We start from the raw sequence: 22,434 nt of genomic DNA, 5'->3' as shown, positions 1-22,434 counted from the left end.
GCAGTGACGTGCCGGGGAGTCCGCGGGCGCTGGCACCTGCCTCTCCCCGCCTCCCGAGGTTCTTCTTCCTCGATGATTGGGCGCGAGCCCTGTCCATCTTGACTCCAGGGCCCGCCCTCTCCCCACCCAGCGGCTTCTGGCCCGAAGCCGTAGCACTCCTCGCTGGAGGCGGCCAAGGGGCTATGGGTGCACCTGTGGGGTCCGAGTCGCCCCGGGACTGGCCCCTCCCCCGGTCCCAACCCCACCCACCCGGCCGGTCCTTTACCTCCCTGGCTGGGCTCGCCGCCTGACTGTTCCCCCACTCCTAGGCTCGCCCGCCACTCGCCGCCCCTCCCTCCTCGCCGCCGCTCGCTGGCTCGCACGTCTGGAGTGCCCGGGTAGAGCGGGTGGCGCGCCAGGGGCATGCGCTCCATGAGGGCTCTGCAGAACGCGTTGAGCCGCGCGGGCAGCCACCGCCGGCGGGGAGGCTGGGGTCACCCGAGCCGGGGCCCGCTCCTGGCCGGGGGCGTCCGGTACCACTTCAGTGAGGCCGCGGCGGCGCAGGGCAGGGGGACGCCGCACAGCCACCAGCCGCAGCACACGGATCAGTAAGGCTCGCGGGACAGGGGCAGGGGACAGGCTGGCTCCCACTCCCACGGTCGTTCTCGCTAGCTCCCTGGGAGTGCCCTTCCCCAGAGAGCGCACGCATCTCATCTCCTCTCCGAGCTCACTGGCCTGCGATGCCTTTTCCTTTAGATGTGGGGCTTTGGGTCCGCCGCGCTCGGGCGGCCAGGTGCCGTCCGCCCGGGAGGGCGTTTGGGCAGGTCGGTCTTCGAGATGATGCCTGTCCAAGGTGCGTACTTAACTGGGAACGCGGATGGGCGCGAGTGTTGCTTGGTGCACGTGTCTGAGCGCAGGGCCGAGTGCGCACCTGCCCATCCGCATCCTCTCTTCCTTCTCTGGCCCCGGTGTTTTAGGGAAGGTCGTGGGGTATGGAACAGCTTCCTGCCCCAGGTCCAAGTGCACTTGGTTCTGCCTGTGTGGTGTTTCTTGTTTCTGCGTGTCGTCAGTGGGTAATGTGTGGTGCGCGTCATTGCTGATGCTCACGTAAGTGCGCATGTGTCCGGTGTGTTTTTTTTTTTTTTCTTTGTAGCAGAGCTTAGCTATAGAATATATCTTACGTGCAGGCAAAACACTCATAACCAAGTTTCCAACTTGGTCGTTGAGTGTGTTGGTTATTCCTAAATGAGGAAAATCGTGGGACACGGATTTTCCAAACCAGAGTCAGAGCTACTATGTTGTCCAGTCTCCCTGAATTGAAGAGTCGTCACCCGACCGGGCCCGTCTTCAGCCCAGGAAATCAACCCCCCGCCCCCCCCCGCCCCCGCCGCCACACACTGGCCAGGAACGCTTGGTGGCTGTTCTTTCTCCCCACCCCCAAGATGCAAGGAACTCTTGTTTTCCCCAGACATCAGCTAGACGTGGCCAGGGAGCCCCTGCCCGGTTATAGCAGAGTAGGAAATGGACCATATTCCCTGTCTCTGACGTGTGCTTGATAACGTTTAGAATCATACGCACACCACAATTAACTGAACCAGACTGACAGAGCAAACTACCTCACCACCAATACGGTCCCTTTCCTGAGAGGTAAAAGACCGAAAAGTACTAACTAATAACCATTATCCAGTGCTTCTCCATGAGCGTCTTCTCCGGGATAGAATGCTGCCAGAGTTCTAATGTCCACCGCACCCTACTTCCCTTCAAAGAGTTACCGTGGGGGGATAGTGGTGGGATAAGAAAAGGCCCTTTAACCCTTGTGTTGCCTTTAGGGTGGGAAGACAGAGGCACCCCTGGATCCCCGTACACACCGTAATTCAGTGTAGTAGGTGGCAGAATGTTTTTAGGAGACATAGTTTATACTCAAGGAAACTTCTTGGTAAAGGTCTTGAGCATTTGCTCCCTGGGAAACAGGGTTAACAGTATTTATTGGAGAGTGGTGGGCTCTGGGAGGGTGACTCCATGAGGTAGAGGAGTCTCCATGAGGAAGGCAAAGGAAGTCAGCCAAGAGGAAATATCTTGTAATCCAGATTATTTTAAAATACTTCCTTTAGGGCTGGAGAGGTGGCCCAGTCGTTTAGAGTACTTGTTACTTGGCAGAGGACCTGAGTCTGATTTCCATCAGCCACACGATGGCTGACAACCATCCGTAACTCCCAGGCACGTTGTGTGTGCATTCATACACATAAAATAGATGTTTTTAAAACATTTAAAAATAAAATACTTAGTACCGGTGTGGGTGTAGTGGCACACACCTTTGTTTTTTGTTGCTTTTATTTTTGTTTTGAGGCAAGGTTTCTTTGTGTAGCCCTGGCAGTCTTAGAACTTCCTACGTAGACCTAGTTGGCCTGGAATCTTCCTTGATCTCCTGTCTCTGCCTTCTAAGAGCTGTGGGATTATGAGGATATGCTCCGGTACTGGACAAGTCTTTCCACAATGCAGTGGGCACCTGAGAACATGTTACTTTGTACACCCGTAGGATACATTTTCAGAAGTCATCTTGTTGAGTAATGGAGCTGTAAAGGATCTGAATCTTAGCTAGTTGTCCTATTTGGACACAATCTGAAACAATATTTCCTCTGGACTAGGAATGGAGGTCGGTGGTAGGACGTTGTCTGGTAAATTTATAGGCTCCAAATTTGACCTCTAGCACTACACAAGAAAACAAAAACTGTTTGCTTTATTCTTTTTCTTCTTTTTTTTTTTGTTTTTTCTTTTTCTTTCTTTTTTTTTCTTTCCTCTTTTGGTTTTTCGAGACAGGGTTTCTCGGTATAGCCCTGGCTGTCCTGGAACTCTGTAGACCAGGCTGACCTCAAACTCATAAAGATCACTTGCCTCTGCCTCTGGAGTGCTGGGATTAAATCGTGAGCCACCATGCCCAGCTCAAAAATAGTTTTGAGGCCAGCCTGGTCTACAGAATGAGTTTCAGATAGCCAGGGCTACACAGAGAAACCCTATCTTGAAAAGAAAAATTAAAAATAGTTTTAAAATGATTTATTTTTATTTGTGTGTGTGTACACTCACACGTGTGCACAAGTATGAGTCTATGCTACCTGCAAGGGTACCTATAGAAGCCAGGAGAGGGTATTGGATCCCATGGATCTGGAGCTACAGGGAGTTGTCAGTTGCCTGACATGGCTACAGAAAACTAAACTCAGGTCCTCTGGAAGAGCAGCAAGTAATCTAAACTGCTGAGCTATCTCACCAACACCCCCCCAAAAAAAAGTGGGTTAAAAATTTAAGCTCAGTTTAGTGGCGTATGACTGTACAGTTCTTGCACGGGGGAGGTAGTTCAAGATCATACTCAGCTACATTTCAAGTTCAAATCCAGCCTGAGATAAATGGTGGCACCTTAAAAATCATTTTTCAGAACAGCCAGGGCTACACAGAGAAACCCTGTCTCTCAGAAAAGAAAAGATAATATTAGTAGGAGTATTTTTGAAGACCAAGAGGTCTTTAGACCAGTGGTTCTCAAATCGTCCTAATTTGGAGACCCTTTAATACAGTTTCTTATTGTAGTGACAAACATAAAATCATTTTCATTGCTACTCCATAACTATAATTTTGCTACTGTTATGAGTCATAACAAATATCTTTGTTTTCCTTATTTATTTATTTATTTATTTATTTATTTATCTCTCATGTATTACATCCCAACCACAGTCTCCCCTCCCTCCTCTCCTCCCAGTCCCCACCCCATACCTCCCCCCTTCCCCTGATCCACTCCTCCTGTATTTCCCTCAAGCAAAGGGCAGGCCTCCAAGGGATGTCAACCAAACACGGCATAACAGTTACAATAAGAGTAGGCACCTCCCTTATATGAAGGCTGGACAAGGCAATCCAGTAGGAGAAAAAAAGGTCCCAGATGCAGGCAAAAGAGTCAGAGACAGTCCTATTCCACACTGTTAGTAACCCCACAAGAAGAACAAATGACACAACATATATATATGCTCCCTGATTGTCATTTGGGTCTCTGTGAGCCCCTATGAGCTCTGGCTAGTTGATTCTGTGGACTGTGTTCCTATGGTATCCTTGGCCCCTCTTACAATCCTTCCTCCCTCTCAGGGTTCCCCGAGCTCCGCTTAATGTTTGGTCATGGGTCTGTGTATCTGCTTCCGTCAGTTTCTTGATGGAACCTCTCTGATGATGATTATGCTGGGCTGTGGTCTACGAACATACCAAATATCACTAGGAATCATTTCCTTGGCTTTTTAAAAAAAGATATTATTTACTTATTATGTATATGACATTCTGCTTCCATGTATATCTGCACACCAGAAGAGGGTACCAGATCTCATAACGGATGGTTGTGAGCCACCATGTGGTTGCTGGGAATTGAACTCAGGACCTCTGGAAGAGCAGTGAGTGCTCTTAACCTCTGAGCCATCTCTTCAACCCCCAGCAAATTTCATTTTTTAAAATTAATTTTACATGCATTGGTGTTTTGCCATGGGTGTCAGGTCTCCTGGAACTGGATTTATAGACAGTTGTGAACTGTCATGTGGGTGCTGGGAATTGAACCCAGGTCCTCTGGAAGAGCAGTCAGTGCTCTTAACCACTGAGCCCTCTCTCCAGCCTATGATGTCATTTTTTAACAGCTGTGTAATACTCCATTGTGTAACTGTTCCATATTGTCTTTACCCATTCTTCGGTTGAGGGACATCTAGGTTGCTTCCAGTTTTGGGCTATTATGAATAAAGTTGTTATGAATATAGCCCTTGTGGTAGGATGGGGTGTCCTTTGGATATATCCCCAGGACTGGTATAGCTGGGTCTTTTTTTTTTTTTTTTTTTTTTTTCGAGACAGGGTTTCTCTGTGGCCTTGGAGCCCGTCCTAGAGCTCTTGTAGGCCAGGCTGGTCTCCAACTCACAGAGATCCGACTGCCTCTGCCTCCCGAGTGCTGGGATTAAAGGTGTGCGCCACCACCACCTGGCATGGCTGGGTCTTGAGGTAGACTGATTCCCAATTTTCTGAGAAACTGCCATATTGATTTCCAAAGTGGCTGTACAAGTTTGCACTCCCACCTGCAATGGAGGAGTGTTCCTCTTGGTCCAACATCCTCTCCAGCATGAGCTGTCACTTGTGTTTTTTATCTTAGCCATTATGACAGGTGTAAGATGGAATCTCAAAGTCCTTTTGATTTGCATTTGCCTGATGGCTAAGGATATTGAACATTTCTTTAAGTGTTTCTCAGCCATTTGAGATTTCTCTGTTGTGAGTTCTCTATTTAGGTCTATACCCCCCTCCCTTTTTTATTTTATTTTATTTTATTGGTTTTTCTGAGACAGGGTTTCTCTGTGTGGCTTTGGAGCCTGTCCTGGAACTCACTATGTAGTCGAGGCAGGCCCCAAACTCACAGAGATCCACCTGCCTCTGCCTCCCAAGTGCTGGGATTAAAGATGTGTGCCACCACCGCCCAGCTGTACCCCATTTTTAATTGGATTATCTGGTTTGTTTGTGTCTAGTTTCTTGAGTTCTTTGTATATTTTGGATATTAGCCCTCTGTCAGATGTGAAAATCTTTTCCCATTCTGTAGGCTGTGTTTTGTCTTGTTGATGGTGTCCTTTGCTTTCAGGTCATGAGGTCCCATTTATTGTCAGTTTTAGTGCCTGCACTATTGGTGTTCTATTCAGGGAGTTGTCTCCTGTGCCAAGGCATTCAAGGCGATTTCCCATTTTCTCTTCTATCAAGTTCAGTGTATCTGGATTTATGTTGAGGTCTTTGATCCTCTTGGGCTTGAATTTTGTGCAAGGTGATAGATATGGATGTATTTGCATTCTTCTACATGCTGACAGCCATCTAGACTAGCAACTGATTGAAGGTTTTTGTCCATTGTATATTTCTGGCTTCTTTATCAAAAATCAGGGGTTCATGGGTGTGTGGATTTAAGTCTGGGTCTTCAATTCTATTCTGTTGATCAACCTGTCTGTTTTTATGCCGATTCTGTGCAGTTTTATTACTGTAGCTCTGTATTATGGCTTGAAATTAGGGATGGTGATACTGCCAGAAGTTCTTTTATTGTATAGGACTGTTTTAGCTATCCTGCTTTTTTATTATTTATTTTATGTGCATTGGTGTTTTGCCTGAATGAATGTCTTTATGAGGGTATTGGATCCCCTGGAACAGGAGTTACCGACAGTTGTGAGCTGCCAAGGGGGTGCTGGGAATTGAACCCAGGTCCTCTGGAAGAGCAGTCAATGCTCTTAACCACTGAGCCATCTCTCCACCCCCTATCCCGGGTTTTTTGTTTTTCCATATGAAGCTGAATATTGTTCTTTCAAGGTCTGTAAATAATTGTGTTGGGATTTTGATGGGGACTGTGTTGAATCTGTAGATTGCTTTTGGTAAGATGGCCATTTTTACTGTTAATCCTACAGACCCGTGAGCTTGGGAGATCTTTCTATCTTCTGAATATCTATGTTTTCCAATGGTTTTAGATGACCTCTTTGGAAGACTCATTCTACCCCAAAGGGGTTGTGACCCACAGGTTGAGAATCACTGCTTTAGATTCTTTAGGAGTTTATACCAGTGGGAGAGACCTTTGGGGTCTAAAGGTCCTCATTTTATTGTAAATTGGTCATTATTATTGAAAATCCGTATGTTTTAGATACTTTGCTGCATCTAGGGAGAGAAAGATGTGCAAAGCACAGGGACCTAACAGTGGGGTGAGTGAGACATCTGACACCCATTAAGATGTATGTGAGACATATGTCTGGAGATTTTAGGACAGCTGCCACAGGGTGGGTTACATTTGGCCTGCACCTTGAAAGCCAGTTGAAGAAGAAAGTCATGAAGGGCTTATAGTATGAGCAAAGGCCACAAAGCCTCATGTTGTCTGTCCCACTAAGGAAGTCATAATTGGGGTACAGAGTTATTTAGCATAACAGCCATAAGGAGAATGTTAAAGAATTAGGAAATTGATAGCTTTTAGCTTTTAAATTTATTTATTTTTACTTTATATGCATTAGTGTTTTGCCATGGGTGTCAGATCCTCTGGAATTGGAGTTACAGACAGTTGTGAGCTGGGACCCACAGACCATGTGGGTGCTGGGAATTGAACCTGGGCCCTCTGATAGAGCAGTCAGTGTTCTTAACCACTGAGCCATCTCTCTAGCCCCGAAAAGTGGTAGTTTTAAAGATCAGTGGATGCCATACTAAGAATTGAGCAGTAGCCAAACATGAGAGTGGGGTGGGAAGGGAATTAGAGGAAATGGAGTTTGTTCAATTTCAGTGTGAATGGGACACCTGAGACGGCTCTGGCTGGGTGTGTTCAGTTCTCAGTGTGTATGGGACATCTAGAAGTGGAATTATCTGGAAGGCAGCTTGAAATAAAGGCCTGGAAGATCAGAGTTTCTTCTAAAAGGAAGATAGAGAGTTAGATTTACAGCAGCTCATGCCAGAGGTGCAAGTTAGGTTTAGAGACACCGTGATGTGGCTCAGGGAGGAGTCTAGGATGAATGTGATGACAGGTCCATGTTCCAGGAGGAGGAGAGGGAGCATCCTCAGGCTCCTGCTTCCCACCCCTTCCCCCAAACAGTGATGCATCAAACAGCGGCATGCTGCCCCGTCTTGGCGACCTGCTCTTCTACACCATTGCCGAGGGACAGGAGCGGATCCCCATCCACAAGTTCACTACTGTAAGTGGCTACTGTCTGCCTGTTCAGGGGTCCCTGCTCCGTAGAGGCTCTGGAACGTGAGACAAGACTGGTTGACGAGTGCAGGGTAGCTGATGGGTTGCTATGTGAGGATGGGATAATGGCTGCCTGGGCCAAAGAACCAATGCCATCATCCTTCCTCCAAGCCCAGAAGATAATGCTTTCTGTGAAAAGTGGCGAGAGACTTGTTAAGTCTAAGGCTGCTCCAGACCCTCTTTGCTTAGTTCCCACACCCATTTGTTCTACCGGTTGTAGTAATTAGTGTCGAGTGATTTGAGTGTCTATTGGGAGAGACCGAGGAATAGGTTGCTGTCCTTGGCTGACCTGACCAGGCCTTTTCTTTCTCCCAAAGGCCCTGAAGGCCACTGGACTGCAGACCTCAGACCCACGGCTCCAGGACTGCATGAGCAAGATGCATCGCATGGTTCAAGAGTCCAGCAGTGGTGGCCTCTTGGACCGAGATCTCTTCCAAAAGTGAGAGCCCCAGAAATGAGCACAGCCCCCAGAACTGCTCCACAGGAGGGAGAGTCTTGTGAATTAAACCATTCAACCCTTCATTTTGTCTTATTTATTGTACAAGCAATATTCATGATGATAAATATTACAGAAATATATCCCCCAGCTGGGTGGTGGTGCATGCCTTTAATCCCAGCACTCAGGAGTCAGAGGCAGGCAGATCTCTGTTCGAAACCAGCCTGGTCTACAGAGCAAGTTCCAGAACAGTCTCCAAAGCCACAGAGAAACCCTGTCTCAAAGTCCTCCCTCCCCCCCGCAAAAAAAAGAAATCTACCCCCATGTATTTCCTTCTCTACTCAGTCCTAGCCCCTTTCCCCAGACATAAACATTGTTGACAGATTAGTGAGTATGTTCTAGAAAATGTCCTATGTGTTCACGTACATTTATGGCTGTGTATACTAGGATTTCTCAATGCTAAAGCCCATAGGCTATGTTTATTCTGATTTTAATGTTTTTCTCATGATGTCTTGGGATGTCTTTCTATGTCTTTAGAACCTATTATTTTGGAGGTTAGGAAATTTAAACCTCGTGAGATAAAATGACGAGCCAAAAGTCACACAACTGTTAGTCCAAAACCAGATGAGCACTTACAGCCTCCCACCCCAGCTGTGTCTCTCCAGCCCCTAACACACTCGTATCTTGGATCCAGGTGTGTGAGCAGCAACATTGTGCTCCTGACCCAGGCATTCCGAAAGAAGTTTGTCATTCCTGATTTTGAGGAGTTCACCGGCCACGTGGATCGCATATTTGAGGATGCCAAAGAACTCACTGGAGGCAAAGTGAGGGCCAGGAGGATGAGAGGGACAGGAGAGGGCTCTGAGCCAGACACACACTGTTTCTCAGAGACTTCTTGGGGCTGGCAATTCAGTGATAGAGGATGAGAGCCTCCAAAAACAAGGACATGGTTTCATGTGTTTCCACCTGTGATTCTAATAGTGTGTGGCAAGACTTTAGGTTTTTGTGGACATGGATGGCAAGAGCTAGGCTTGGTGGCACAGGCCTGCAACCCCAACTTTTGAGAGGTTAAGGCAGAATCAGAAGTTTGAGGTCAGCTTGGATTCCATAGGGAGACCCTGTCTCAAAGTAAAGATGTTCAATTGAGCCTTCAAGGAGATTTACAGGGACTGAACCTGAAAACCCAGTTCTAGAATTTCCTTTTTTTAATCATCTGTGGGCTTTACTGCTATCCCTCCAGCATTAGGACTACAGAGAGGTAGGGTTGCCAGGGACTAAAGGCTTGGGTGTTTCTGGAGGCAGAACATAGAAGGGAACCATCTGCCACATAGGTAACAGACGGTTAGTGTCTACCAAAGTCTCTGACCCTGAGTCCAGCTGTATTGCTCCCCACGCTCACCTGTCTCCCCTTTCTCTACCTATTCACGCCCAGGTGGCAGCCTACATCCCTCACCTGGCCAAGTCAAACCCAGACCTTTGGGGCGTTTCCCTGTGCACTGTGGATGGCCAGCGGTAAGACACTGGGTGATGCTGGGCCTTGTGGCACACACCTTTAATCCCAGCACTTGGGAGGCAGAGGCAGGAAGATCTCTGAGTTCAAGGCCAGCCTGGTCTACAGAGCAACTTTCAGGACAACCAGGGCTCTGTAGAGACACCCTGCCTCAAAAACAAACAAGGGGGCTGGAGAGATGGCTCAGTGATTAAGGCACTGGCTGTTCTTTGAAAGGACCCAGGTTGGATTCCCAGCACCCACATGACAGCTCACAATTGTCTGTAGCTCCAGTTCCAGGGGATCTGACATCCCATACAGATATACATGCAGGTCAAACACCAATGCACATAAATAAAAAAACAAAAAGAGATGCTTGGTTTGATGCAGAGCACAGGTGCAGAACAGAGTCCAACCCCTTTTCTGGCACCTCTCTGTCTCCAGGCACTCTGTGGGCCACACGAAGATCCCTTTCTGCCTGCAGTCCTGTGTCAAGCCCCTTACTTACGCCATCTCCGTGAGCACCTTAGGCACTGACTATGTACACAAGTTTGTGGGCAAGGAACCCAGTGGCCTGCGCTATAACAAACTCTCCCTCAACGAGGAAGGTGAGCATCTCCAGGGCTCACGCTTACACCTGCCTTTTCCTTAGCCCTACAGCTCACCTCCTCATTCCTTTCTTTGCCTTTTCTCTCATCCAGGTAAGAATAAGACCCAACCCCATTTAGCTTCAGAGCAGGAATGATGTAAAGTAGGCTTTCGTTAGCGGCCCACAAGACTCTGAGTGATTTGTATTTCCCCAGGAATCCCCCACAACCCCATGGTCAATGCTGGTGCCATTGTCGTCAGCTCCTTGATCAAGGTCAGTGCCAGTCTAACCTTCTGAGAGGTAATATACTCTGATCCCCATATTCCTACATCCCCTTATCCATTCATCTCTCGGCACTGGGTCCTTTGAGGGTTAGTAAGACTCATGGAAATATACCACAGGAAGCCATGTGTTATCAGCTATGGATGTTAGTGAGAGCTACCACATCACTTCCCATAGTCCTCCCCGCCCCCACGTATAACTCTGCAGCCCAGAACTCCTGTCCCTTACAGAAGTGAGCAGGTCGTGACCCCTGCCTAGTACCAACAGCCAAATGCCAACAGCAGGGGGAGGACAACACCATTAGGCATTGATTGGCCACTCTTGGGTGAGAGACACGCTGAGAGAAGGGTGAACGGCCAGTTCAGGGCAGTTATTCACGTCACCTGGAACTGTGAGTTGGCCTTGAGCAAGGGGTGTCAGGCAGGCCCATCAGCTGCAGGTCTCTCAGGGCTTGAGCAAGAACCTGGGAGCAGCGTGGGCAGCGATACTATGGGGCCAATCACAGCCCCTCCTGAGGAAGGTGGTGTTAGGAACCCTTCCCCCTAGGAACTCAGATGTCAGAGTCCCTAGAGTGTTGACTCTGTGTCTGACATATGCGGGCATCAATGAATCTGGGGGAGGAGACTAAGGCAAATGCATCTCGATGTTCTGACTATAGTCCTGTATTTGGGGTCAGCCTCATCTCTTTCTCATCTAAATTAGCTCAGAGAGCCTGCCTGACTCATGGCTAAGCTAAACTTTAGCTTCAGAGCTGGGGAGGAAACTCATTGGTAGAACATTTGCCCCACCATCTCTGGAGACCCTCAGTTCAACCTCTAGCACTGCTAAAAAGAAATAATTTGTTTGTTTGTTTCATTTATCAATATAGCTGGGGAATGTAGCTCAGTGGCAGGGCATTTGACCAAAAAGCCTGAGGTCCTCATTTCAGTCCTGGTAGTGGGAAAATCATTTGCCAGTGTGACTCTATCCAACAGACATGTCCTCTTTCTGTCACAGAAGATATGGGGGTCAGGTGTAGCTAGAGTAAGGATATAGAATGGGGCATAAAGAATGTGAGTGGGAGCCCAGTGGTGGCAGTGCTCACCTTTAATCCCAGCACTCGGGAGGCAGAGGCAGGCTGATCTCTGCGTTCAAGGCCACCCAGGTAGGTCTACAGGCAGGACTACACAGAGAAACCCTGTCTCGAAATCAAAAAAAAAAAAAAAAAGAGCCGACCGTGGTAGCACATGCCTGTAATGCCAGAACTCCGGAGGTACAGGTAGAAAGATCAAGGCTAGTCCGGGATACATACGACCTTTACTAAAAATGTAAATAAATAAAATGGATGGTAATAATTAAGGATAGGGATAGAATTTAGGGACAGAACTGGAACTGGAGACAGGGATGAGAATTTAAGAATGAGGCTGGAAAGTAGGAGTGAGGCTGGGGAGGGGTGAGGCTAGGGAGGGGTGAGGCAGGAGGGATAAGGCTAGGGAGGGGTGAGGCTGAGGAGGGGTGAGGCTTGGGAGAGGTGAGACTGGAGACAGGTAAAGCTGAAAGGGTGAGGCTGATGGATGGGGTGAGGTTATCTGATCCTCATTCCTTGATAATTTAAGTTTTTGCTTGCTTTTTTGAGGCAGGATCTCTCTATGTCACCCAAGCTGCCCTTGAACTCTCTCAGTAATCCTCCTGCCTCAATCTCCCAAATGCTGGGATTATAGGCGTGCATCACCAAACTGGTTAGTTTGGTTTTCTGTTACTAGACGTATACCTGCAGGCAGAAAAGTCTCAGCTATTTAAACAAGAAGCCTATAACATCAGCTACTCGGAGACCAGAGAGAAGGAGCACAGGCCCATCGCTAACTCACAGACCAGCCTGGACAACACAGGCCTGTCTCAGAACAAGCAAGACACTGTAAAATATAACGTTCCCAGTAGCAAGGCTAGTCTAATATGTCAGCTCCTCTACACCCTTGTGACCCTCTCTCTGTCAGCCATCTGTCTAGGCCTGGAACACTGATTGCATTCTCTCTCTCTCTTTCTCTCTCTCTCTCTCTCTCTCTCTCTCTCTCTCTCTCTCTCTGCAGATGGACTGTAACAAAGCAGAGAAGTTCGATTTCGTAAGTTCCTTGCATTCAGCTTCTTGCTGCCTTTCCCATGGGGCCTTGTCTTGTACAGCTGTCTCCGGTTTCTGGCTTCAGCCAACAGTTTCACCAACCTATAGTAGAAGCAGCAGCTCCGGAGGAGTGGGAACCCACTGGCCTCAGCCTCTCAGAACCCCCGCTGTCCTGGGCAAAGCTGGGATAAGGACTGGGAGGCTCAGAGTGGCTTGCCAGCCTGGGCTGTGTTTTCTAGGGTTCCTTAGTCTTGCCCCTCTTCTCTTCCAGGTATTGCAGTATCTGAACAAGATGGCTGGGAATGAATTCATGGGGTTCAGCAATGCCACGTAAGGCTCTGTTTAGAGGGCTGGCCGAGTACATTGTTCCATTGTATATGTGCATGCTTGGTGCGGAGGGAAAAGAGAATAGATACCATTTTAGGAAGGAATTTGAAGGGGATTTTGGTCTTCCAGCTTCCTCTGAGTCCCTTTGTTGACATATATTTACTTAGAGAGATAGCAGCCCATTTCTGACTTGATGTAATGAGAAAGGCAGCGTGCCAGTTTGTGCCTAAGCCCTAGTCAAGACTCTCAAAGCCAAAAGTCTTGCCAGATTTCCAAGACAGAATGGCTAGACAGCTTTGGGTGGGTTTTGTTTTGATCTGTTTACATTTTTACCACAAAGCCACACCAAGTGTTTACTCAGGTTCAGAAGTTCCCACTAATATTCTGTGAGATGTTATAAAGGGGCAGATTCAGGTAACAAGAGTTTTATAACCCAGGAAAGGCAGGTCTCCCCCTTCTCCCTCTACCCACATCTTAAACTTCAAGCGCTAAATTTGGTATTTGCTTCAGATTCCAGTCAGAGAAGGAAACTGGGGATCGGAATTACGCCATCGGCTATTACCTAAAGGAAAAGAAGGTAACTGGGAGAGAGGGGCCAGTAGAGAAAGTCCCTGGGAATTCTGCTGCCAGGTCCAGGGCAGAGGAGTTGGAGATTGGATATGAAATTATGTCCTGAAGAGACTCTTCATCCTGTTCTTCTTTGCAGTGCTTCCCCAAGGGAGTGGACATGATGGCTGCTCTCGATCTCTATTTCCAGGTAAGCAAACACTCCCCAGGGCCAAGGGAACAGGACAGCCTGCCCTCTTTCTCTGGGTTACATGGTAGACACGCCTCTTTGGTGGTCCTGTCAGATGTGTTGAAAGCTCTAGATGTCGAGAACATCGTTCTTCATTACCATGTCCACACTGCCCTTTGACCTCTCTTGTTTCCATAGCTGTGCTCTGTGGAGGTCACCTGTGAATCAGGCAGTGTCATGGCAGCCACTCTTGCCAACGGTGGCATCTGCCCCATCACAGGCGAGAGCGTCCTAAGTGCCGAAGCCGTGCGTAACACCCTCAGCCTCATGCATTCTTGCGGCATGTATGACTTCTCTGGCCAGTTTGCCTTCCACGTGAGTGTTCCCAGCTCTGCCATCCCAGGGCCACGAAGAGAGGATGGGGTGAAACTTACTCCTGCCTCCTTCACAGACATCTAGCCAGGCAAACAGGCTAAGAATCCTTAGGGGAATTTGCCAAATACATCACATTCCTCAGATCTATTGACCCTTTACATAGCTGACTCCCATCTTAGATGTTATTCCAAGGAGAGGCAGGACTGATTTGTTTGTAGCCTCAAACTCCCAGTGATCCTCCTGCCTCAACCACAGTCATACACTCCCACACCTGGACTTTTTCTTTGTTTGATTTTCATTGGGGATCAAACCTAGGTCTGACCCATGCTAGGCAAGTGCTGGACCCCCTGAACTGCATCCCAGGCCCTGGGGATGTTTTGATTGCTGTGTCTCAGACAGAACTGTCTCCACCTCTGCTCAGAGCACCCTAGTCCTTTTCTTTTCTGTATTTGCTATAATTAAAGCAAATTTAAAGACTTTTTTTTATTATGGGGGAGTATGTACAGGTGCCCACTGAGGCTAGAAGTATTGGATCCCCACAGAAGCTAGAGTTTCAGATGGTTGTGAGTCTGCCAGTTTTGGTGTTTGGAACTGAACATGGCTTCTTTTCGAGAACAATGCAGGCTCTTAATCACTAAGCCACTTTTCCAGCCCCTCCCCGACTCCTTTTAAAGTATTTTATTTTTTTAAATCCCAGCACTTGGGAGGCAGAGGCAGGTAGATCTCTGTGAGTTCAAGGCCAGCCTGGTCTCCAGAGTGAGTTCTAGGACTGACAGAGCTACATGGAGAAAACTTGTCTCAAAAAAAAAATTTTTTTTTTTTTAGTTACATGTATGGGTGTTTTTTCTGCATGTATGTCTGTGTATTGTGTGCATACAGGTCAGAAGAGGGTGTAAGATCTTTTGGAACAGGAGTTATAGATAGTTGTGAACTGACAACTGCCATGCCAGTGTTGAGAAACAAAACCCCGGTCTTCAGTAACCACTGAGATATCTTTCCAGCCCCCATGTCCCATTTTTAAATTTTAAAAATGTATTTATCATCAGTGTATGTGTATGCATGATGGTACATGTGTGGAGGCCAGAGGGCAGCTCTGTGGAGTTTTTTCTCTCTGTCCACTTTTGTGGGCTGTGGGGATCAAACTCAGGTTGCTAGACTTGAACAGGAAGCAACTTTACCTGATAAGCCATCCTGTAAGCCCCCATTTGTTTTTTTGTCTGTGTCCTTACCACCAGAGTAAAAGGTGAATGAAAGACATTTCCTGGGGCTGGAGAGATGGCTGGGTGTTTAAGATCATTTGCTGCTTTGGGATAGGACCATCTGGAACTCTGTTCCAGGGAACCCACTACCCTCTTGTGTCCTCCACGGGCACTGGGCACACAGGCAGGGCACATATACACACTCATCTGTGGGCTGGAGAGCATTTCCTAGTTTGAGCACAACCCCCAGCAGAACGCTGCTTGTATCATTGCCAGCAATCCCTTCTCCCACAGGGTAGGAGAAGACAGCAGTCAGAGGCAAATTAAAAAGCTGAGAAGTTTGTGCATTAGAGTGGCCTCAGCCGGGTGTTGGTGGTGCACGCCTTTAATCCCAGCACTCAGAAGGCAGAGGCAGGCGGATCTCTGTGAGTTCAAGACCAGCCTGGTCTACAGAGCAAGTTCCAGGACAGCCTCCAAAGCATACAGAGAAACCCTGTCTCGAAAAACCAAAAAAAAAAAAAAAAAAAAAAAAAAAGAGTGGCCTCATATATATTTTCCCAGTCACACCAGTGTCTTTAGTGGAGCTTGTTCTATATGGAGAGATACCTTGCTCAGCCTAGACACGGGTGTGGGGGTGGAGAGGTACCTTGGTCCTGCCTCAAGGAGATGATGGGACAGACTTAGTAGACTACCTAGGGGAGACTACCCTCTCCAAGGAGCAGATGAGGGGGGAGTGGAAGGAGAAGAGTGAGGGGGAACTGGGATTGGAATGTAAAAAATAAATTAATTAATTAATTTAAAAAAATACCTGAGAAATTGAGGTGAGTTATAGCCTAGTCCGTGCCATCACTTAGACTAGCCCACCTTGTTCCTCAGGTGGGTCTGCCAGCCAAGTCAGCTGTGTCAGGAGCCATCCTCCTGGTTGTACCCAATGTCATGGGGATGATGTGTCTATCACCTCCGTTAGACAAGCTGGGGAACAGCCAAAGGGGCATCAACTTCTGCCAGGTAAGGTGTTCTGCGTATAGTACTTCACATTGTTTAAGAATAAATTTTTTTTCTTTTTTTTTTAAGATTTTATTTATTTATTATGTATACAGTCTTCTGCCTGCATGCAGATCTCATTCAAGGTGGTTGTGAGCCACCATGTGGTTGCTGGGAATTGAACTCAGGACCTCTGGAAGAACAGTCAGTGCTCTTAACCGCTGAGCCATCTCTTTAACCCCCTAAGAATAAATTAATGAGCCGGGTAGTGGTGGCAGCACACACCTTTAATACCAGGAGGCAAAGGCAGGTGAACTCTGTGAGTTCAGCCTGGTCTACTGAGCGAGTTCCAGGACAGGCTCCAAAGTTACAGAGAAACCCTGTCATGAAAAACAAAAACAAAAACAAAACAAAATAAAAAAAAACCAAAATAAATAAATCACTAAATTAATTAATTAATGGTAACCACTATAATTAAAGCAATTTTGAGCTCCTAGAAGAGTCGAGGCATAAGTAAACAATCCCTCTGGCTTCTAATTCTAGAAGCTGGTGTCTCTCTTTAACTTCCACAACTATGACAACCTGCGACACTGTACTCGGAAGTTAGACCCACGACGGGAAGGAGAGGAAGTCCGGGTAAGGAAAACCCTGGGTAGCCTAAAGGATGTTTCAAAATAAAACATCCCATGATGCTTCAGCAATGTCCTTGGTGAAGCATCCATAGAGGAGGGCATGGACAGAGCTGGGCATGGTTGGATTCAAAGCCACAATTAATCCCAAGTGGATACAACGTGTGTTTCAGAACAAGACCGTGGTGAACCTGTTATTTGCTGCATATAGTGGAGACGTCTCAGCTCTTCGAAGGTACTTCTACTGTGAATAAATAAAATGATAAAATACTCTGAGTCAGACATCTTATTAATCAGGACACAGCATAGCAAACTGCTAAACACCTCAGTTTCAGAGTTAGAACGGATAGATTGCAATTTAAATGAGTGCATGTCTCTCTCTCTGTGTGTGTGTGTGTGTGTGTGTGTGTGTGTGTGTGTGTGTGTGTTACCTGTGTACATGTGGCTGTTTGTGCAGCTTCACATTTGTGGGTATGTGTGCATGTGGCAGCCAGAGAAAGACAGCTTCAGGTGTCATTCCTAGGGGGCCATCCACTTTGCTTTTTGAGATAGTGTCTCACTAGCCTTGAGCTCACCAACATATCAAGTCCCAGGACTTCCCTGTCTGTGTCCCACCCAGTCTGGGATCACAGGCGAGTGTTACCATGCCTGTTTTGTTTTGTTTTATTTTGATATGGGTTGTATCAATCAAACTCAGTTCTCAGGTCCGTATGCTTGCCCCTCAAGGACTTGACTGAGCCTTCTCGGCAGCCTTAGGATCTGTTTGCTGTTTTGAGAACTTAACTAAAGCAAGCTGAAATAGCTCAGTTGGGGGAGCGCTGGACTGAAGAATTTAACTAACGGCAGGCACTGTCACTGACCTGGGTATAACAAGCTTAGTCCTTGGAAGTGGGGAGTCTGCCACAAATGGATGATCAATATGAACCCATCCAGTCCGGCCCCACTTTGGAATGCTGTCTGGTGATGGTAGACGGATGTGGGTAACCCATGCTGCTTTCCACTACCTCAGGTTTGCTCTGTCAGCCATGGATATGGAGCAGAAAGACTATGATTCCCGCACGGCCCTGCATGTTGCTGCAGCTGAAGGTATTTAAAGGGTTAAAGAGGAAAAGCAGTGTGAGACCCCTCCTTTTCCACCAAGTACCCCTACCTGCCCCCTATTGTTGTAATTGCAAAGGGCAATGGCCAGTTTTGTCTACAGGCCCATAGGCTGACAGATTGTAACTAGGTGCTGACAAGGACTTTTCTCCTCCCCTCTTGGCCCAGACCCTTGCCACCAAGGGCCTACACCAAATGGTTCAGGACCTACCTGTGTACTCTTCTCATTTTCCCTTCTACCCCTATTCTTAGGACACGTTGAGGTTGTCAAATTTCTGATCGAGGCTTGCAAAGTGAATCCTTTTGTCAAGGATAGGTGAGTACCGTTTCCTACCGCCCTGCAGCCATACACATGCAGCCGTGGCACTCTCTGTGTCTTCTATGCCTAACCGTGATCCTTGTTCCTCACAGGTGGGGCAATATTCCCCTGGATGATGCTGTACAGTTCAACCACCTAGAGGTGGTCAAGCTGCTTCAAGATTACCATGACTCCTACATGCTCTCTGACACTCAGGCCGAGGAAGCAGCTGAGACCCTGTCCAAAGAGAACTTAGAAAGCATGGTGTGAGCCCAGGCTGGGGGCAGTCCCTGCTCAAGAAAAAGCATGAGCTGGCCATACATCTAACGCACAGCCACTAAAAAATTCTATGGGAAGCTGCTTCGGTGGGGATCAACACAGCCATTTGGTGACACAGGCCAGTGTTTTCTGTGAAGATCAAAACACCCCATTCCCCCAATAAACAGCACACAGAAGATCCTCAGTGGACACCCACATAGAGCTATCCACAGACACCTGAAGGTATAGTTTAACGGCTTCATCCTCTCAAAAGTAGCCCAGGTCTTTACCCAGGTCCCCTTTTTCCTCTCTGAAGAAATCATTGTGAGAACAAGAGACTTCTTGGAGAGACTCTCGCCACCATGCATATGTATCCGCCACAGAGGGGGCAGAAGCGGGTGGGAGCCAAGGCACCTGGCTTTAGAAGTCTGCAGAGATCCGTCCCCTTAGCAGGGCATGCTGCCATTGCTGACAGCAATTTTATAGACAGAGAAGGTATTTTGTGTTCAAATAAACTTTAATTAGATGAATTTTTCTTTCTTTGCTAAATCTAGTCATTCTCTTTCTCCCCTAAGGATATCCATCATAGATAATAGAATAAGACAGAACCATGGGGACAGACAGTCCAAACGATACATATCACACATACATATCCATCTATTCCACCAGGTTTCCCTCAACCCCAAATACTGCTTTAATTAAGTATATTCTGTGGCCAAGGGGGGTGGGGTGGGAATTTGGGGTCTGAACAGGCTCCAAAATGGGTTATATAGCACTCTCCTCTTCTCTGAAGCTCCCAACTGTGGCAGATGTGTAGATGGAACTTCTCAAAGGTAAGAGTTTCTGGCACTACAGCCCTACATAGCCCCCTAGTGTCTCTTCCCCTTTGGTCACAGCTGTAACTGGCACATTGGTTATGACAAACTGGCTGGGTATCAGAGGTGTGCAGGAGAAAGCAGACGGACTCAGAATGCCATAGCTGCATCTGCGTAGGACCGACGTTTGTGGTGCTGACCTACTGAGTCAATCCAACAATGAGGGGGCCAGAACCCAAGAATCTGAGGTGCATCAGAGAAAAGGCCACCCACTCCTGCAGCCAGAGGTAGAAAGCATTTACTCAGGAGAAGCTGGTAAACCCCCAAAACAAGTTACACAGTGGGTAAGGGGAAGGAGAGGTAGTGGCTGAAACACAGGACCAGGACTGAGCAGTCTAAGACACGTGGGCACAAGTAGAGGGACCTGATGCTCTAGGGAACTGGCAGTCATGTGAGGACAAAGTTTGGCTGTATACCTAGCTTTCACAGAGTAGGGACCAGAGGAAGATGACTAAAATATTGCACAAGGGCTCCCAACTGAATTGTGAGAGCTACCACTTGCTTGAGACAATGTAAAACAGCGTTAGACCCCTTGAACAGAAAGCATGATTAAGGGACTTAGGCCGCATTAGAGCCCCTTGGGCACTTCTAGTCCTGAGTGGGTTAGCAGCTCTCCATCCCAAAGAGCAAACGCAGGCGTCACTGGGCCGCGGAAATCCGTTTGTAGTGTGTGGACCACGGCGATCTGACTCACATCCACCAGGCTCAGCTTCTTTGCCTCATAGTCCAGCAGCAGCCCCACTTTCTCTGGTTGCCCAATACCCTCAATCGGGGCTTTCTCGTTGGCCAACATGCTGTGCCACTTGCGCTGGGCATAGGAGAACACCCAGGAGCGATCGTCAGCACCGACGCAGCTGTCCCGGGACATGTCCACATCTGCCACTCCTATCCGGAACTGCTGGGAGCGCTTCACTGTGACCTCCCAGTAGTGTCGGCCACTGGTGACCGGGGTGTCTGCGAGCACCACTGCCCACTCCCGGAAGCGCTCCAAGTTCAGGGCCACCTTGGTGGGTTCCAGTCCCACCAGGCCGTATTTGACACCTGTGTCACCTTTAAAGAGTGCCAGGCTGCTGTGGGCAGTTTTTTCTTCCAGTTTGAAACTGATGCCTGAGGGCAGAGCCAAAAAAACGAAAGAAAAGAGAAAGAATGGGTGGCAGGTTAGAAACCTAGGTCTGGTCTTTGATCGGAAGAGATGATGGGAAACCGGGAGAAGCCAAATGTTAAGATACCAAGATAGAGCTGTCGCTTTAATATAGCAGCCCCGGGAGCTGCAAATGACGGCCGAGTTGGGGGTGGGGAGAGCCCCAGATCGGTGCCCCAAGTTTGGAATCTTGCTAGCCCAGGGCAGACTGGGGAGAAGAAAGGAGGGGCAAAGTTCTCTGAGCGCGCCCTGGGAATAACACGTTAACTCCTTTGGAGTGAAAGAGTGAAAAGAAACCACCCTACCTCTCCGGGCGTCCCCGGCAGGGATCCCCCAGCGCTTGGCTCCCCAGCGGTACGAGTTCCAGCAGCGTGCAAAGGGCAGCGCCATCTTGGGCCCCTGATGTACCGGACCACGCCCCCGCCGGGGAGACCGACCAATAGCTGGCAGGCGTCGGGACCACGTGGGCAGGCCGCGTCTGCGTCGGTGATGGCTATCTAGTCCTGGGATACCCGGTCTCCCTAATCACAGAGATCCGACTGTCGCTGCCGCCCGAGTGCCGGGATTAGCGGCATGGCTTGTGCTCGTTATTTTTTAATGTATAAGTGAACGTGAAGGGAGGGATTTTACTATTTATTTTTTAGAGTGCAGTTACTCGTTCTCTCCACCAGGGTGCGGTCAGGCCCAGCCTTTTAATCTACTTAATCTCAGAGGGGCATTTTGTTAACTTTTTTTTTTTTTTTTCTGATTACAAAGCTACTTTTAATACTTGGAGGGATAAAAAACAGGAAAAGGGTAGCCTCACCTCCAGGGGTGGCCCAGGGGGAGAGAGGCTACCTGAGGGGAAGGAAGCACGAAAGGGACAGGAATGCCATCAGAGTTGGAGCCTGTGAGCTGGCTCTCCAGAGAGAAACAGTAGCATGGTGGGGCTGGCTCTGGGCACATAGGCAAAGGGCCAGGGGGTTGGCCACGAAGCCACCAAACTACTCGGGTTCCTTCTCCTGGTCCTTTCTCCGCTTCTGCTGCACGACCTCCGAGTCCCCCCGCCTGCCCACCGTCAAGTCCCTCTGCTTCTTCTGGTTCATGGTGAGCTCGCGCTTGGCAATCGCTCCTTCTGGTTTGCTGACTTTTAAACCCAGGAGCAGAAATGTTGAGGGAATCTCCTCCTCAGAAGACCTGCTCTGCTCTGCCAATGCTTTGGGTTTGGGTAGTGAAGAGAGAACTGTTTCAGAACAGGGACTCTGTAGGACTTGTACTTTATCCTGGCTTGAGGGCTGAAGCGCCCATAGGCTTCGCAGTCATTCAAGACACGCCTCCTTTTCCTTCCCTTTCCATCCTTTCTCTTCCCTTCCTTTCTTCTCCCCACCCTCTCGTTCTGTCTTATCATGATCACTGAGTTGTATTCCTAGCCCTTTTTGCATAGTTTTTGCTTTAAATTGGAGACAAGGTCTCACCAAGTTGGCCTTGGAACTCACACTGTATGTAGCCTAGGCAGTATTTGAACTATGGATCCTCCTGGCACAGCCTCCTGAGTAGCTGGGATTATCGGAACAGAATGGAGTACTTCAGGGCCCATAAGGAACACAATGTTGCCAGAGAGTTGGGCTGAGGGGATGGTAGAATAGTTGAAAAGTTGAGGCCCAAATCATAAATAATCACATATGTTATGAGGAAATTTAAACCACTCTTTCAGATATTCAGGAGCTGTTTAAGGCAACATGGGAATGATAAATTATATTCTCATGCAAAGGCAAAGTTGGAAGCATCACGGAGCATGAGTGGGGGTTGGGGGTGAGAGGGGATGAGATGAGAAACAGAGAAGCAGGATTTAGGCCACCAGAGATCTTACAGAAAACATGGTCTGACCCAGCTATGTAAGAGGTGGATGGGGAGGGAA

The 22,434-nt window shown here is 48.2% G+C and overlaps 2 protein-coding genes across 4 annotated transcripts; one reads left to right on the top strand and one right to left on the bottom strand.

Moving 5' to 3' along the window:
* The first annotated feature begins 134 nt into the window (after nt 1-134).
* Nucleotides 135-19,056, top strand: Gls2 (glutaminase 2). Of its 3 annotated transcripts, none has more exons than XM_027392717.2 (18): nt 136-587; nt 7,574-7,673; nt 8,044-8,165; nt 8,857-8,986; nt 9,595-9,674; nt 10,096-10,259; nt 10,455-10,513; nt 12,589-12,621; nt 12,889-12,947; nt 13,455-13,521; nt 13,651-13,701; nt 13,879-14,055; nt 16,131-16,262; nt 16,782-16,874; nt 17,041-17,102; nt 17,877-17,953; nt 18,218-18,281; nt 18,377-19,056. In XM_027392717.2, exons 1-18 carry the CDS (start codon nt 403-405, stop codon nt 18,531-18,533), a joined length of 1,812 nt encoding a protein of 603 aa, XP_027248518.1. In that variant the 5' UTR covers nt 136-402; the 3' UTR covers nt 18,534-19,056. The 3 variants fall into 3 exon arrangements, with proteins under 3 accessions (XP_035307085.1, XP_027248518.1, XP_027248519.1); XM_027392718.2 differs by lacking the exon at nt 136-587 and adding an exon at nt 595-832; XM_035451194.1 differs by lacking the exon at nt 12,589-12,621 and having other exon boundaries at nt 135-587.
* Spryd4 (SPRY domain containing 4) lies at nt 19,020-20,994 on the bottom strand. The gene is made up of 2 exons (XM_027392752.2): nt 20,843-20,994; nt 19,020-20,503 (listed from the first exon to the last, which is right to left on the bottom strand). The coding sequence occupies exons 1-2, from the start codon at nt 20,925-20,927 to the stop codon at nt 19,965-19,967; spliced, it is 624 nt and encodes a 207-aa protein (XP_027248553.1). The 5' UTR covers nt 20,928-20,994; the 3' UTR covers nt 19,020-19,964.
* Between the last annotated feature and the right edge of the window lie 1,440 nt (nt 20,995-22,434).

This window comes from Cricetulus griseus, assembly GCF_003668045.3.
Source record: "Cricetulus griseus strain 17A/GY chromosome 1 unlocalized genomic scaffold, alternate assembly CriGri-PICRH-1.0 chr1_0, whole genome shotgun sequence".
NCBI classification, from domain to species: domain Eukaryota; kingdom Metazoa; phylum Chordata; class Mammalia; order Rodentia; family Cricetidae; genus Cricetulus; species Cricetulus griseus.
This window is presented reverse-complemented; position numbering and strand designations above follow the sequence as displayed.